Here is a 15,677-nt window from a genome sequence, read left to right as displayed (position 1 = left end):
GTAAGCCAATATTCCTTCAAATTTACTTTATATTACATTATATTATCATTTAAAAAAAAAAAAAAAAACTGTGCTGTTTTAATAAAAACCGAATGAAGACATTAAATCACTTTAGTATTCATTCAAAATTAAAATAAGTTATCTTCATTTCATCACCATCTTGGCACACGGGAAACTCGAATGCAGAAATAAAAAAAGCAGGAGGTTATTTCAACTTTAAAATAAGAGCATCATGTGACGGGCTGAAATGTCCTGTGCTCTACTAAACTATGCGATAAGTTTCTCAGTTCAGCTGCGGAGCAGACCGGCCTGTATCCCAGCAAAGCCAGAGTTTCATTACACAGCTTCTGAACCGTTCTCACAATGTCAAAGCCGAGACGAAGCCTCCAGCTTTCTGCTGTGGTTTTAGAGTCTCTGGTGGTGGAGTATCTGTAATTCCACTCGGATGGAGCTGAAACATTACTGTTGGTGTTCTTTGCAATCCACGCCCTCACCTTCTCCTCCATTTCCAGCCCCAGAAACCTGTAGATCTCGGTTGCCTTGGCCTTCGGGTCGAGGGCTAAGTCTTCATAGCGCACCAACAGGTAGCGTCCGCGCAGCCACGCCGGTCTCTGCAGGGCTGTTTCCGTGGAGGCGGCCATGTCCTCACAGGTGCTGGTGATCTGCGTCAGGTCCACGTATCGGGGCTGGCGCCCAGTTGCGTTCCATATTTTCCAAGCCCGAAACTGATCGGCAAACGCCATGATGCGTGAGGTGAGGATAGCTCGGGGGTCTCTCACCAGGTGGATGATCTTCAGGTCCAAACGGGGATCTTCCGACAGAGTGCGCAGGTCGGCCACCTCAGGAACCCGCACCGTCTTTATGGCAACATGCTCTTTGGATAGACACGACATAGAAGCTAAAGTGAGGTTCAGCGCCCCGCACCTCTTAGGACACCAGGACTCATCAGGCGTGTCGAAGGCCACCGCGTCCATCCTTTCCAAACACACGGGAGGAGAACAGAGGGCATGGCTGGAACTCCGGCGGAAAAAGGAACTTGTGACGTGGTCCTGGGGCTCGGGGTGAATGTAATTCTCTACAAAGTGAAGATCACAAGTGTACAGATTGAGGAGAAGGTCCCTGTAAGCCCCGAGCAGGGCCCGGCGGTCCAAGGAGCGCCGCATCCTGCTGCTGGAGTTGGTGAAGGCCTGTTGGACGTGATAGAGGGGCTCGAACACATAGAAGATCCCGGGATGCTGATTGAGGAGCTGCCCGGTGAAGGAGGAGCCGCTGCGTGTGGTCGCAAACAGCAGGATGTGCTTCCGAGGAGAGTCATTAGACATCCAGCTGTCATCGCACAAGGCTGCCCATCTGGAGTCTTCAGGAGAGAAAACATTTCACTTTCTCGCAAAAAGTGCATCAACTTTAAATAACCAATCCTATAAATGATTATTGTTACTGAACTGTAGTTGAAGGAGAGCTACTTTAAGAGAATATTAGCAGGTCATAAAACTGAACTGCAGTTTTATATATATGTATGTGTATATATATATATATATATATATATATATATTAATATATCTTTAATCCTGCAGAAGTATTCAATCAAACCGACATAAAGTGTAAATAATTTAGAAGGTAAACATGCATGAGTAAAGGGTTCGTCTGCCGTGTTTTCTGAGGGGGATTATCAAATTGCAGATCTCTAAATATAGCCCAAATAGCTAACTGCAGAAGAGGAGTTGATTGCAAAGAGGATGTTACTTTAGTACACAGGAGTGTCTCGCTGGCAAGCTTCATCTGCACTAGGAGAAGGGATTAATGGAGATAAATTGGAGGATAATTGCACAAAGAATCATGCATATTTAATCCTTCTACCCTCCTTCACTCGTAGTAATGGCCTGCTTTCTTAGGTTTAGGTCACCACTGATTGCATTTCTTTCAAGGGTTTAAATATATATCCGTCTATGTCCACTGGCACCTTTCAGTCATACTATGTAAAAAAAATATCAAACAAACAAATATTTGTAGTAATTAATGTTTTTTTTGCTTTGAACAAGAGCACACAAGCAGCCATGCAACATTACAAGGTGCAGTGCAGTATGTGGGACAGTCTTAATTTGCCATCAAGCTGTACCTCCATGGTATCTGCTCTGGCAGCGGTAGGCTCCCCGGCAGGGTCCAGACAGCGAGTCCCTCAGGGTTCGGATGGCCGTGTACTGGACCCCCAGAGACGCACATACCAGCAACAACACCGTCTTCCAGGAGCACTCCATCCTGCCCCCACCTCCGGCTCTACATCCTTCACGCTGAGGCTGCCGGGGAAGCACAGAGAGACACACAAAATGAGATCACATTTTGATGCTTTTTTTTTGTAGGCTTCATGCCTGCACAGCTTCCACACATTTAACGCCTGCGGGTTTCTTCTAATGGTCTTCAAAGCAGTTCTCATTAGAGCGTTTGGGAATATTGCCCAAGGGTACTTAAGCAGTAGAAGGTTAAGTACATGTTAAGTGCATTTCTCATCCAGATTTTCCATGCCACTTTTTGCCTTTTAACACTGATATTTTCTAAATGAAAAAGAAGTGAAAAAGTGAAAAAATTAGATGAGGAGACTGACACCGCTCTCGTGATGGTGCAGTAAAAAGTGAAAAGGCTCATTAGCATATACGCTTCTGTAATATATACTGAACTTACCAGCGTGAGCTAAGCTGATTATGTTTTGGGGTTATTTACCGAAATGTCAGACTAAATCTCAAACACACATATGCAGTATTTCTTAAAAATCCCTCCATGAGACATTTTATCTGCACAAGGAAAAGAAAACAGACAGCACCTTTTAGGATTTCTGATATAAGTAGCTTAAATCCTTTGAATAAGCACCTTAAAGGTTCCAGATTTGTTTCTTAAAAACATCCAGAATTTTTCTTGCCGCAGAAAAACATGATGCAAAGGTCAGACCTTCGCACAGAGAGGGTGGCAGCGACGTTCCTATCTACAACGGCTCCACTATCCGGGACACTCTGCACATGGATGCATAATTGCGTTTCATTTTTGCTTCCCCTTCTTCTGGGTAATTAAGCCTCTAAGCCCAACAGAGAGTTATAAACCCAGATAAATATAGCTGTCTTCATGAGCGGAAAAGTTTCCCTCGTACGCTTCTGAGTTCATTGCCACCGGGCATGGAGGAGCAAAGAGAGATGGGATTTTTCCGAATGAAGTTTGGGAAGAAAGGTGCTGCCATCCATCTGTCCCTGTGTGCACCAAACTCATAGTAGGTAATGATACCAGACCCCTAGGCGTAACGTGTCTCGTCATCACTCAAAGTGGCTTTGCAGAAGAAATCATCATGAAAACCAGAGGTGAGTATAGATCATATTCTTGACAAATATATATTTTGCCTTCCTGTTTGCTCCTCACCCTCTTTCTGTCTCGCTCTCGCCTGCCACTTCTTCATTAATGATGTTTATGTGTCCCTGGCAGACTCATATCCTCAGGAATGTATCACACTGAGCTTTTGATGTTCCATTAATCACAAACAGCGCCAAACCAAAGACGTTTACTCTGTGGGTGAGAGGAAACGAAATCGAGCCGACATCATGAGCCATTCTGTTTGAATGCGGCTAAAAACAGCGAACGCAGAACAAAGTCATCGTGGGGAGAAGGCAAGTTTCTTAGACTGGTAGTTGCAGATGACAGGAACAGGGACACTGTGCTGTTTGCTGCCTGTATCAGAATAATATTAAAGCGGCTCCTCTGTTTGCCAAGCGTCAGGAGAGACAGAAGCAGGCAGAGACATATAACAACTGTATGAATGAAAGCCGATAAGAAACTTTGACCAAGCTTCTTACCATTTTTGACACTAAGAGAAAGAAAAAAAAACCCTGACAATTTGACAGTCCTGCCATCCATACCAGAATTATATTGCACAGCTGGCTGACCAAGGCACATCATATAATTCCTTAGTGACAGGTTTTGTTTTCTTTTCCAGTTATGATCAGGGCTCAGAGCCCCGCGCTCCACACCCCGCCGCCCTCTGGAGAATGAAGACGGATGCATCAATAGATTTAAGCAATTTGATTTGCAAGTCCTCCTGCCTGCCTGGCTTCTAACTCCTCTGGCGTCAGGGCTCCTATCAGAAATACAGACACTGTCAGCAGCTGGAATGGGACCTCGGGCTTTGGTTGGGCTCAGCTTTTGTCTCCCTCACACAATAACACTTCTTACAAGGGATGAAAGCCTCGGGAACAGGATCAGCTGGAGATGAAACTATGAAGTGCACGTTCCTCCTTAGGCAGGTTCCAGTTGTAAATTCGGTGAGCCGCTGAGATAACACAGCCAGTGGCACGAGTGTTGTGGTGCATAGTGCGAGGAAGGTAATTGCCTCTGTGAAAAATAAAAGCAACAAATCAGGTTAGACCTTAGCGGTGAGGGTGGGAGCGGGGGATTTGGGACCCATGTGATTGAGAGATGTGATGGTGCCAAAGATTTTTCTATTAAGGCACCTCAGTCAGTTCACAGATCCTCCGATTAAAGCTGTTTTTTATTTATTTATTTTCCCCCCCCACAAAGACATGATCGTCAATCCTAGAAAACTCTGAGGGCTCAGCAACAGTAGCAACAACAGGAGGATTTGAAAGCCTAGGGCTGGTCTTTCTTGCGCTGTACTCTGTCTATCAATGCATTTTCTCTCTTTCCCTCCCTCTCTCTCTCTCTCTCATCTCCTTTTCAGTCTTAACCACAGCTACTCTGACAGTCGCAGACACAGAGCAGAGTAGAAATGAAAAAGATGCATATGACCCTCGGGCTACAGCGGAGCCTCTGTGATAGGAGAGGAGATGAATCCTGTCCTACATCATCCCCTACAGCACATAAACACACACACACACACACACACACACACACACACACACACACACACACACACACACACACACACACACACACACACACACACACACACACACACACACACACACACACACACACACACACACACACACACACACAGGAAAAGCACTGAGGGAGAAGAGAGAAAAATGAGGAAAAAGGTCAGTGCTCATCGAGTATTGTCAGTGGTCAAGATACACCTTTACAGGTGACTGACTTCTGCTGTTGTCACTGTGTTCAGTGAGAAAAGGGGAGTGGAGCAGTTAGACCGACTCAAATGAGAAGTCAACACCTGTTATTAAAGTACAAGTTTGTAGCTGGGATGGAAAGCCTTCATTCAACATGAAAACAGCACAAAGAGGAAAAACAAAATAAATAGTAGCACACCAAAAGGTAAAACACCGGAGTCCGTAGTGAAACCACCAACTCACCACTGACATGAACTCACCGTTGAGAAACTTGGGCACACTTTCAGACCTTTATTTCCTCACACCCTCTTTATTAAAAGCGGTGTCGCACTTTTTTATCTGCGCGTGAACGTTAACAGCTGGAAAAAAAGAGAAAAGGAATAATAAAAAAAAACATGCTGCCTTACCATAAACGCGCTCCCAATCAAGAAGGACGTTTCCCCAGTCGGTCCAGCTCTGTGTGTTGCATTTGCAAATGTTTGTGTGAATGAGTGAGTGTGTGAATGAGTGTGTGCATGAGTGTGTGTGTGAGTGTGTGTGTGAGGTGGAGGAGAGGAGCGCTGCCGTCGGCGACCACAGCCGGAGTGTGTTCGGAGCTGGAGACGGATGGGATGGAGAGGGAGCGGGTCTCCCTCCTCCGGAGACCAAACAGGCTACTGGAGCTCACACTCCAGATTGGACTGCGAGATTGCCTCTGCGCGCATTACGCTTTGATGGTTTGGATACGTTTCATTACGTCTTGGAAAAAATGCATGCGAGCCAAAGAGGAAGTAGGTAACCTTCGCTGCGAGGACGCGCCAACTCCAACTACTGTAATAATGACCGAGAGCGCTCCTCTTCACTCTGTAATTTACAGAAATAGGAGTATTTCCTCACACATCCCGGAGGCTTCATCAGCTCCAGCAGAGCACCAACAATCCCGCCTGTCCCTCTCTCCACAGGGATACACACACACACACACACACACACACACACACACACACACACACACACACACACACACACACACACACACACACACACACACACACACACACACACACACACACACACTTCTTTTGAGTTTCGGTGACACAATGACCTCTATTTTTCCTCATCCCAGCGAGGATGACTGTTATCATCAGATGTAGCCCACTTCACTCCCCCACCCTATCATTGCTCCTGGAGGGTTACCGTGGGGTCAGATTTAGCCAGTGACAGCTCCATTACTCCTGGAAATGTGGGTGGACTGTTTGCAGTCCTTCAGATTTATCTCCCACTGTGACAGAGTCACGCTGGCAAAAGTGTCTTCACAGAGATCCACAGACAGATTGCTCAAATGTTGCTGAAGCATCTCTCGTCGTCGGTGAGAATCTGCTGCTTCTTTTAAACTTTTTAAAAGAACTCTGAAGTTATGTCAAAGTTATCATTTTAAAATCCTGAGCCCATGATGAATTGATCATCAGCAGGTATGCAGAAGTTTGGTCTGGAGCGTTCAGGTGCGTGTTGACACGATGCTGAGCCGGACCACATAAGCAGAGGTCTTGAAGACCCACATGAATTTGGCTGGGGTTATGAGACCGTTTAGAAATAATTTGGAGTTCATGGTTCTGCAGAAAATGATCCACAACTTGAAAACAAGAGACTTCCCAGGGGTGGAAGTCACAAGAAATGTACCCCAAGGTTAGACCATGCAAAGTGAGCCTGTCTGTCCCAGTACTTGTCTGTTCTTGTTTGTTCACCAATCAGCCAAAGCCTTTCCACCACTGGCTGGTAACATGAGTGGACATTGCTCATCTTGTTAAGTCAATCAATGGTTTCCCTTCTTCTGGGAAACCAGCATTCAGATGGTTTCCCAGACCCGTTGCAGTTCCTCGACTGGCCGCTAGAGGCTGGCTGCTAAAGCGAGTCAATCTATATTGACTGCCATAAAATCACCAACTTTAAAGCATAAATAAACATATTTAAAGCCTGATTTTTTTTTTAAAGGTGTTGGTATCAATTGTTTGATTTCTCATCCATGAGAACTCTGAGAGGAGTGAGGTGTTTTGTACCATACCAGGAGAATTTACTTAAAGGGGACCTATTATGAAAAACCCTCCCCTCACCCTGCCAGCAGAGGGGAGACGAAATCCCATGATTTTCTGCAAGGTCTGTGACCCCCGCCCGACAGAATCCCCCAGTGTCACGTGATTTTTTTTGAGCCGATTAGAATCTGCGCCTATGGTGACGTCACCCGAGGCGCAGAGGTTCGGCCTCCACTGCTGAAACCACGCCCACAACCAGCTCTCTCCGTCGGCTCGAACGTCCGCCATTGTTCAGAAGCGGTGGCTGTTTGAACAGCGAGGGAGAGTAGAAATGAGATTTTGCATCGACATTTACCCTCATAAAAGGATCAGTTCCCACAGCACGGACCCGGTAACTGCACACGAGTCAGTGGTAAGTTCCTTTTTTTTATGTTATTTATATTTGTATGATCTTTGCATGGGCTAAGTATTTAGTTTAGCTCCGGAGCACCGGGGCCGCATACGGAGCTGCCGGAGCTGCTCACGGACCGGCCCCGCTCCAGTGTTCCCTAACGGAGCCACTCACTCGTTAGGTAAATTAGTAATACATTTTTTCTGTCTGGTTTCAGATCTTCCAAGCACCTGAAGCTGTTCAACGACACCTTCAGAAGAAATGCACGGTCCTTCCTTGAGCCAGCAATAGTGCATAAATGTTATTTATATACAACTCATATTTTATTTTTTTAACAATAAAGTTGCCATTTGTGAAAATTCAGTGTTGTGATTTATTTACAGTTAACATGATTCATCATCTTGTAACATAAATGATGAGAAATCTTCATCTGTGAAGACGAGGTGACTAAAGGCTGATTTATGGTTCCGCGTTACACCAACGCAGAGCCTACGGCGTAGGGTACGCGTCGATTTAACGCAGAACCGTAAATCAGGCTTTAAGATCCGTTTACAGCGTGTAACTGAATGAGAGCGTCCGATTATTGCGTCGAGCTGCGTGACATCGGACGCTCTGTCCACACTGAAACCGTTAAACTCGCGGCCAGTTAGGACAGTCTAATATAAAAAAAATAAAGCCATGGAATTGATTTTGTCGCAGAAGCTTCTCGCATGGGACACGTTTTGTGTATGACGCAGCCGACTGCTCTGGCCGGATCGAGGCTTATTCTCCTCCCCTCCTACACGTCATTCAAGCAGCCAATCAGCGCAGAGCCTCATTATCATAGCCCCCCCCACCCTTAAAATGAAGCACAGAAAAAGGCTTTAGTAGCGGTAAAACTAGATACAGGGCCCACAGGCTGGATTTCTGATTTATGTAGAAAAAACAAGCTTTAGATTGTTTTTAAGACATTCAAGGCCTGTTTAAAATATACATTAAATGCCATAATATGACCCCTTTAAAACAATAGGCTACCTTTATTTCTAATATGATTTTGGTTCAGCAAGTGGCTAGCCGTTATTCCTTCCTCATCTGTCATTATCATCATACTATGAAGCTAAGTGAAGTAACCAGCAGTGTATACAGAGCCGGCACAAGCCATAAGCGAACTAAGCGGCTGGTTAGGGCCCCGTGACCACTAGGGGCCCCCCAAGAATGAAAAAAAATAAAATAAAAAATAAAATTATTTTTTTATGTGTGAGTGATGATTCATATATTATCAAAGGTATGTTATTGTACAAAAACACAATAATTAATATTATTACATAAACAATATTATGTTAACAGACTAGAGTAGATACTGCTGGCATGTTGACTGCTGCCTCTCGGCTCCAGAACTCCACTAATGTGTTCATTCAACCGTGCACTTCGCATCTGAGAAGTAGGTTGTTTTATTTAATAACGTCTGTCTTTGTACATTTGAATTTATTCTTATGGAGAACATATTGACGAGGTACTGTTTATCTAAGTTGAGTGATTTTAATTATAGTTCTAGTTTTTGTAGTACTTTGTTGTTGCACTTAATTGTTGTTGTTCCACTTCAAATTTTTGTTGCACATTGCTGTTGCAGTTTGTTTAAAACCAAAAATAAAGTAGATAACACGTTTACAGTAAATGGTTTATAAATGATTATTTTGTTTCTTTTAGTAGGCCTACACCGTAAATGACACTCACACTGAGTACCATATCACTTTAAATATTAAGTGTAAATCAACCCCAGGCCGCTCTTGTAGCTGAATTTGCTCCCATTTCAGATTAAAAACCTTAGATGGGTAAAAACCTGCCAGGCTGACAATAGGATGATGAAAACAACACTGCTGCAACTGTGCAGCTCTTTTACGTTTTATCTATTGCTTCTCTGTGTGGCCAGTAAGGGCAGTTGCTGACTTTGCAATATTTAATTGAAATATTTTTCTGCAACTTTGTTAATCTGTTGTCTGCTTCCACGGTCTTAATCACTGTGGATTACAATCTAACTACAACAAAAAGTTCTTACATCTAGTTTTACTAGTGTATTTGTAATGACAGGGAAGAACATGAAATGGGTGTGTGAATGATCAATAATCAGTATTATTGGCAGTAATAGAGGGACCCAAAATCAAATTTTGCTTAGGGCCCCATGGAGGCTGGGGCCGGCCCTGAGTGTATAATAACCCAGCTTCGGCTAAATGTGGTGTTATTTTTTTAATTGGCACAGAAATAACATCTGAATGAAGTTCTACAGTAAATGTCTGCCGGCAGCTGTTTCACGGGGATCGGTTGAAGGCGCTGGTTAACTACAGTTAACTATGATTTAAATATGGTGGGCGTGTTCAATTTTGGCTTCCTGGGCAACATGGAAGCGCACAGTATGAGGAAAAAGAGGTTTCAAATCGGCTCTACAGAAACCTCAGATTGAAGCTTCGTCCATATTCGTCATATTTACAGTCTTGGCTTGGAACCTATATGTTTTTGTAGACCAGTAGCAAACCCAGACATGGCTTTATAATTCCCCAACAGCAGCCACCTCCCCCAGCAGGACCCCACCAGGTTTCTCGACATATTCAGGAAGGGTTGAACTGAGGTTACGTGATCAACAAACCCCTTCCCACGACCCGCCACCCCGCGTTAGTTCTGTTTACATTAGACCTGACTCGCGGTTAACACCACCCTCGGAGGCGGGTTATTCGCGGGGCAGCTCAACACACCACCCTACGTCGGTCAATGTTAAAGGGGCGAAACACTCCAAGACCTCCTACAAATGTGTGTTTTATCCAGAGCTCGGATTGTCAGAGCTCATTTTAATTAAGTGGGTAGTCATGACTGATCTGTTTATTTTAGTTGGGCTTTCTCTGTCTTCGGATTTTTGGCTTCCCCGTCTCCATTTCTGCATCTCCTTTTGTTAATGAAAACCCTCTTATCCACCTCTTCCTCCTACATCACATTATACAAACATGTGTCTTGCGCTTGTTTAATGGGAGCATTGACAACATTTTGAATACACCTTGAAATGCCACCTAAAGCTTTTTATGTTTTGTCTTTACTCTACTGCACAATTGGGGTGTATAAAAAGGATTACAGTAAGCTCCCAAACGGCTTGTTTTATTGTAATGTGCACACGTGAGGTTTGCATGTCTAAATAAGACCATATTTTCCCGCGTGCACAGATTTACTCCTGTGATGGCATCAATTGTCATTATTAGCTTATCTGTGATTCCTCCACCTAACCACCTATCTGGTATCAGGCCAGAATATGAGCAGACATCACCAGTCAGGTCTTCTAGGACTACCGGGAGGACACAGAGAGGTTCCTAAAATGAGAAATAATCTTTCGAGTGAGAATTGGATCTGCCTTGAGGCGTCCTTTTACCAGCGTAGGTGGTGTGGACATCTGCTCGGGGTGCTTTTCAGATGTCTACCAGGGGAGGTGCATCACACATGTCGCATCAGAAGAGGCTTTGTGATGTGAAAAATCTCCCCTTGAGAGGGTGATCACTTATTGGGGATTATTAATTGATATGATAACCCCTCACATTACTTGGTTTTCCTTGCTCAAGTTGGTCAAAATCTGCTGTATTCTGAGCTGAGGAAAACAGATACAATGAGTTGAATATTATGCCACACTAAACACTGCGACTTGGGTGCGTTCTTAACACAGTAGCACATCACTAGAAGAATGGACGATCAGGTCATCAATGCACATGATTAAGAAGACTAATCTCCCCAACATATATCTAGTCTTGCATTCATTCAGCTCTTAATAAATATTATCAATGTACCGGTACAAGTCCAAAAGAACCGGTTACAATAATTCACTTAGTGAGGTCCAGATAGTCATAAAGAAGAGTGCACAACTCTTTCTGCCATGTTTGGCTTCCATAGTCTGATCTTCATCAAATAGAGAGAGCGTCCTCGGTTGTACTGATTAATAAAACATGTGCAGTGATTAATTTGGCCAAAGCCTTTATCCACATCTAATAAGCACATATACTGAATGTTGTAATAGTATATGCCCTATGCACTAACAGATCTGTTTAAGCTATGCATAAATCTGGGCTGTGTCTATTTTCAAAACCAAGTTGAATATCTGTTGTTATCGAGAAACGCTTGAAAACTATCCAAAGGAATTAGTGGATTCTTGAGAAAATATACAAGCTGAGGCAACTGGTCCATAATTTGCCGACCTGCCAAAAACATTAGACGGCTCAAAATTGCTGGTTGCTTTTTTCAGCTTTTCTTTATTTTTATGGACAAAAAAATAAAGAAAATTTTAATTTGATGTGAAATAATTATAAAACAATCTCAGAAATGTTAGGAGGAGGTTGGACTCTACCCACGCAGGTAAAGAGCAAGCTTATTCTGGAGCTCCAGGGTTCCAGCACACACAAGTCACAATGAATGACAAGCTGCCAAGAATAAGGGATACAGGCGTCCTCCTCTCCTCCGCGCTCTGATCCCTCCCTCCGCCTGCCTACAGCATCGATTCTCTGATTCTAAGCAGCCAAACGCCCCCGCAGCTTCAGAGATTTGTAGAAAAAGTTGGATCGTATCTGCGAGAGCGCCGAATCCTCCACGGACCACCTCCTCATTTAGCTTTGCCCACACTTCTTTCTAACTCGCACATGTAAAGAGAACAAACTCAGATATGCACATACTTGAATTAAGGACCCAGAAACATTCTCATTTTTATTTTCCCAGAATACTCCACCAATCTGCACTCTTTGTTCTCCATATTTCTGTGATTCGCCTCGATATCTGATTTAAGGTGACGACCGTCTCTGACTGTGCTGAGGATGGAAATGCTCCCCCACTAGCGCACCTTCAGTCAACCCGTCCCAAGGGCAGGCAGCTCTGACAAAGTTTGCCAGTGAAGGAAAGCTACAGATTCTGTGCTCTTCATCAAATTTCAAAGCACTAAAGCAACCATCCCTTTATTCAGGTCTCCTTTGCTGTATGTGCAATAACCAGGTGAGCAGAAATCTCATTTCATCCACTTGTGTGCCAGAAGAGACAGATAAATTAGATCAATTCAATTTAGCAAACCACAGACGCAACACGAGGCTTTCTCCGTTTCTCCTGAGTGTTGCTCTGGCAACATCTAAGGACTTTTCAAGAAGTCACTTAAACAGTAATAACACCATGCAAGCACCCCCCTCCCCTCTTTTTTTATTTTTCATTTAAAGTCAGAGTTTTACACACAGTATAACACATTTCACCAGAGACAGAGGAGAGAGTGGAAAAAGCGTCTCAGCAACGTGGTGCAAGAACAATTGCTGGTCTGGATAGTGAACAAATGAACAAACTCCCTTGTTTGGTGTTTAGATTATTATGGGTGCAGAGCAATCTCATATGGTTCAAATAATTGTCATCATCAGAGCACTCAGTAACCATTCTGACCCCACGAATGTGGAGAAAACCCTTGACTGTAGTTTTAAACATGTAAACTTGATCAAATGAGAGTGGGGATTTTGTGACCTTGCATAATCTTACTCTCAAAAACAATAATAAAAAAAGGCTGTCGTTATGTGTGTGTGTGTGGGTGGGGTGGGGGGTAGGATTAATAAGCAGGTAAAACAGCTGTGAAGACACAACTTCTGGTCCCATTGGTAGTCAGCAATTTCTTGTCCTTTAGTTATTCTTCAGACTTTAACTCCTTGTATGTGGTTGAACTCTCTTCTGAGACTCTCTAAACCACATACCTGCGGCCATTATTGATGCATGAGTCAGAGCTCGCTTGTGATGTTTTATCTTGAAAATTGACCAGGTTCTCTATGCTATTCTCGTGTCTGACTTCCCGCCAGCTCGACACAGCCTTCATTTTCACATCCTAGATTGACTTTTTCTGTCATCCGCAGAGAAGTTGCTCTTCACTTTTTGCCGTCATATGACATGAATCCATAAAAATGCATCCCAAATTATCACAGACTTTGAATTTGCATCATCCACCCCAAATTTAAACCCATTTTGTCTTTCCTAAACTCCATTTCTTTATCACTTCAATTTTTTCGCCTGACAGAAACTCAGAACAACTGTTCAGGATGTTGACACGTCGCAGAGGATGATTGGATGCTAATGAGCTATTTCATGCAGTGCAGCGTTGTGCTGACATTTGCATTCATTGTGTTTCTCCACTCATTTATTCACGTTTACCGGTACCTTTAATTTGTCATCTACCAGTAGGGTTGGTATGATTCTTTTTTCTGTGCTTTTTCTTCTTCTTCATCCTCCTCAGACATAGCTTGACTTACATTTACCAGCTGGTGGTGAGAGGAACTAATTACATTGCATTTATATCCATGTCAAATGAAATAAAACACATTAAATGCATAAATAACTGGAATGCTTTGGGGATCGCCTGCCAGCTCAGAGGAGCCCTTATAAAGGTCTGGAGTGTGTCAGATGTGCATCCTCTGGTGTGGGTGTGGATTCTCTGTGATGCAGGTTGTGACTGTCCTCAAACAGAAAGAAACTGAATTTCTTCCTTTGTTCTGAGATGCTTCGCCTCTCGTCTGAAAAGCTTCTGCAGCCCTGACTGACTCATAAAAGTCAAAAAGTCTTTTGTATGAGATGTGAACTTTTTTTGAAGACACAAGAAAAGAAGTCAGCTTGTCTTTACTCGAGCGGCATCTTCTGATTCTAAAAGGTTCTCTTTAGTCATTTCATTCACAGAGAGGCAACGCCTGAGATGACATGCTACGCTATCTACTTTTAAAAATTACCACGACATCTCTGATGGTCGGCTGGAAGAGGAACTTTGAAGCATCCTTTAAAATTTTCAAAACTGCTTGAGATATGAAAACTTCAGATGTCTAACGTTACAGTGTTGTACCTCTTGGCGTTTTAGGGCAGAAAAAGCTCAAAGTCTGATTTTGACTCACCCTGCAGCTTTACATTTTGGAAGAAAATCTGTATTGCTTCTTCAGAGTTAACAGGGACAACCAGGTCTTGTGAAAACAGTTTCTCTCTTACGCACCACGACTTACTGTATCACAGCTCAGTGGTGTTTGCATCACATGAGCAAAGTGGATCTACACACATTTTTGGCCATCTCAGTCCATCCTTTCTCTTTCACTTTTTTCTTTCTCCCTTTCGAAATCTGTTCAAAATGGACTAAGGCGTTCTGTCATCATGAATACTGTGAAGTAAATATTTGTGTCATAAACAAGAGGACCCAGGGATGCTTTTAAAGATGTAAAATTGTATGTGGTACGGTATTTAGAGCATCAAATTAATGCTTTCGTCACTGAAAAACAAAATTCAGCGCTCTCAGGGAAACGTGAATAGGTACATCATCCTAATATCATGCCCTCTACGCACGCACACACACACACACACACACACACACACACACACACACACACACACATAGCCATAAATGGTAAATGCGCAGCACCTCAGGACTGCTGATGCATTAAAGTGATTATGCTGATCAGTGGTCCTTCACGGTATATCACAGCAGCCTCTGAGAAGACGAAAAGGGCAGAATTCAAAAATGGAGATTGAGGTGCTTACTGGCGGGGAAATCATTGTTGTTCCCGAAGATTTGATCTCAACTAATTCTTCTATTTGCATGGATACTAAGCACGCCCAGTGCATCCATCATGCCGTAGTAGGTCACTGCTGGATTTATTTGTTTATTTTTTTATATCTTGCCAGTGTTACATGGTTAAAGTATTCAAGATAAGGATTTTAAGTCCCATTTTGAAAATTACATTTATCGTATCATTTTACTTTCTATATTATTATGTCCTCCAGCCTCATTTATATGGTTTTATTTATTGAAAAACGTGCTTTTAAATCAAATGCATTCGTTTTTTGTTTTTGTTTATCATAGGCCTATTCATTCATTTAGCACTGAATGTCATTCATGGTTCATAATGTTCCCTAGTACATTTATGTCATCCAGTTATGCACTTGCACAATCTGCATGCTGTGTTGTACCTGTTGTACCCAGAGAGCAACCGCGTGGCCGCAATGTCTGAATGGGTTCATAAAGCCACAGGCGCACTGATTTAATTTTCTCTGACCTTGTGTACAGTCGGGGCCATCTGGTTCTCTCTCTGTCAGAGCACTCAGGAAAAGCTTACTAATTGTTCCAGACAGCGTACTGTCGTAAATGCAGGAAAAACGGAGGCGTGACAACCGCTGTGGTTGAGTGGTGGTGACGGCGGAATGCACAACAAATGTGAAACTATGACATCTAAT

At 43.4% G+C, this 15,677-nt stretch overlaps 1 protein-coding gene across 1 annotated transcript; it reads right to left on the bottom strand.

Moving 5' to 3' along the window:
* Window positions 1-77: 77 nt before the first annotated feature.
* si:ch73-62b13.1 (Carbohydrate sulfotransferase 1-like) lies at window positions 78-5,714 on the bottom strand. Its single transcript, XM_061722555.1, has 3 exons — window positions 5,465-5,714; window positions 2,117-2,294; window positions 78-1,357 (listed from the first exon to the last, which is right to left on the bottom strand). Exons 1-3 carry the CDS (start codon window positions 5,465-5,467, stop codon window positions 231-233), a joined length of 1,308 nt encoding a protein of 435 aa, XP_061578539.1. The 5' UTR covers window positions 5,468-5,714; the 3' UTR covers window positions 78-230.
* Window positions 5,715-15,677: the final 9,963 nt, after the last annotated feature.

Source organism: Cololabis saira, chromosome 5 (genome assembly GCF_033807715.1).
Source record: "Cololabis saira isolate AMF1-May2022 chromosome 5, fColSai1.1, whole genome shotgun sequence".
Classification (NCBI taxonomy): Eukaryota; Metazoa; Chordata; class Actinopteri; order Beloniformes; family Belonidae; genus Cololabis; species Cololabis saira.
Note: the sequence above shows the minus strand (reverse complement) of the source record. Positions and strands in the feature narration are given on the sequence as shown.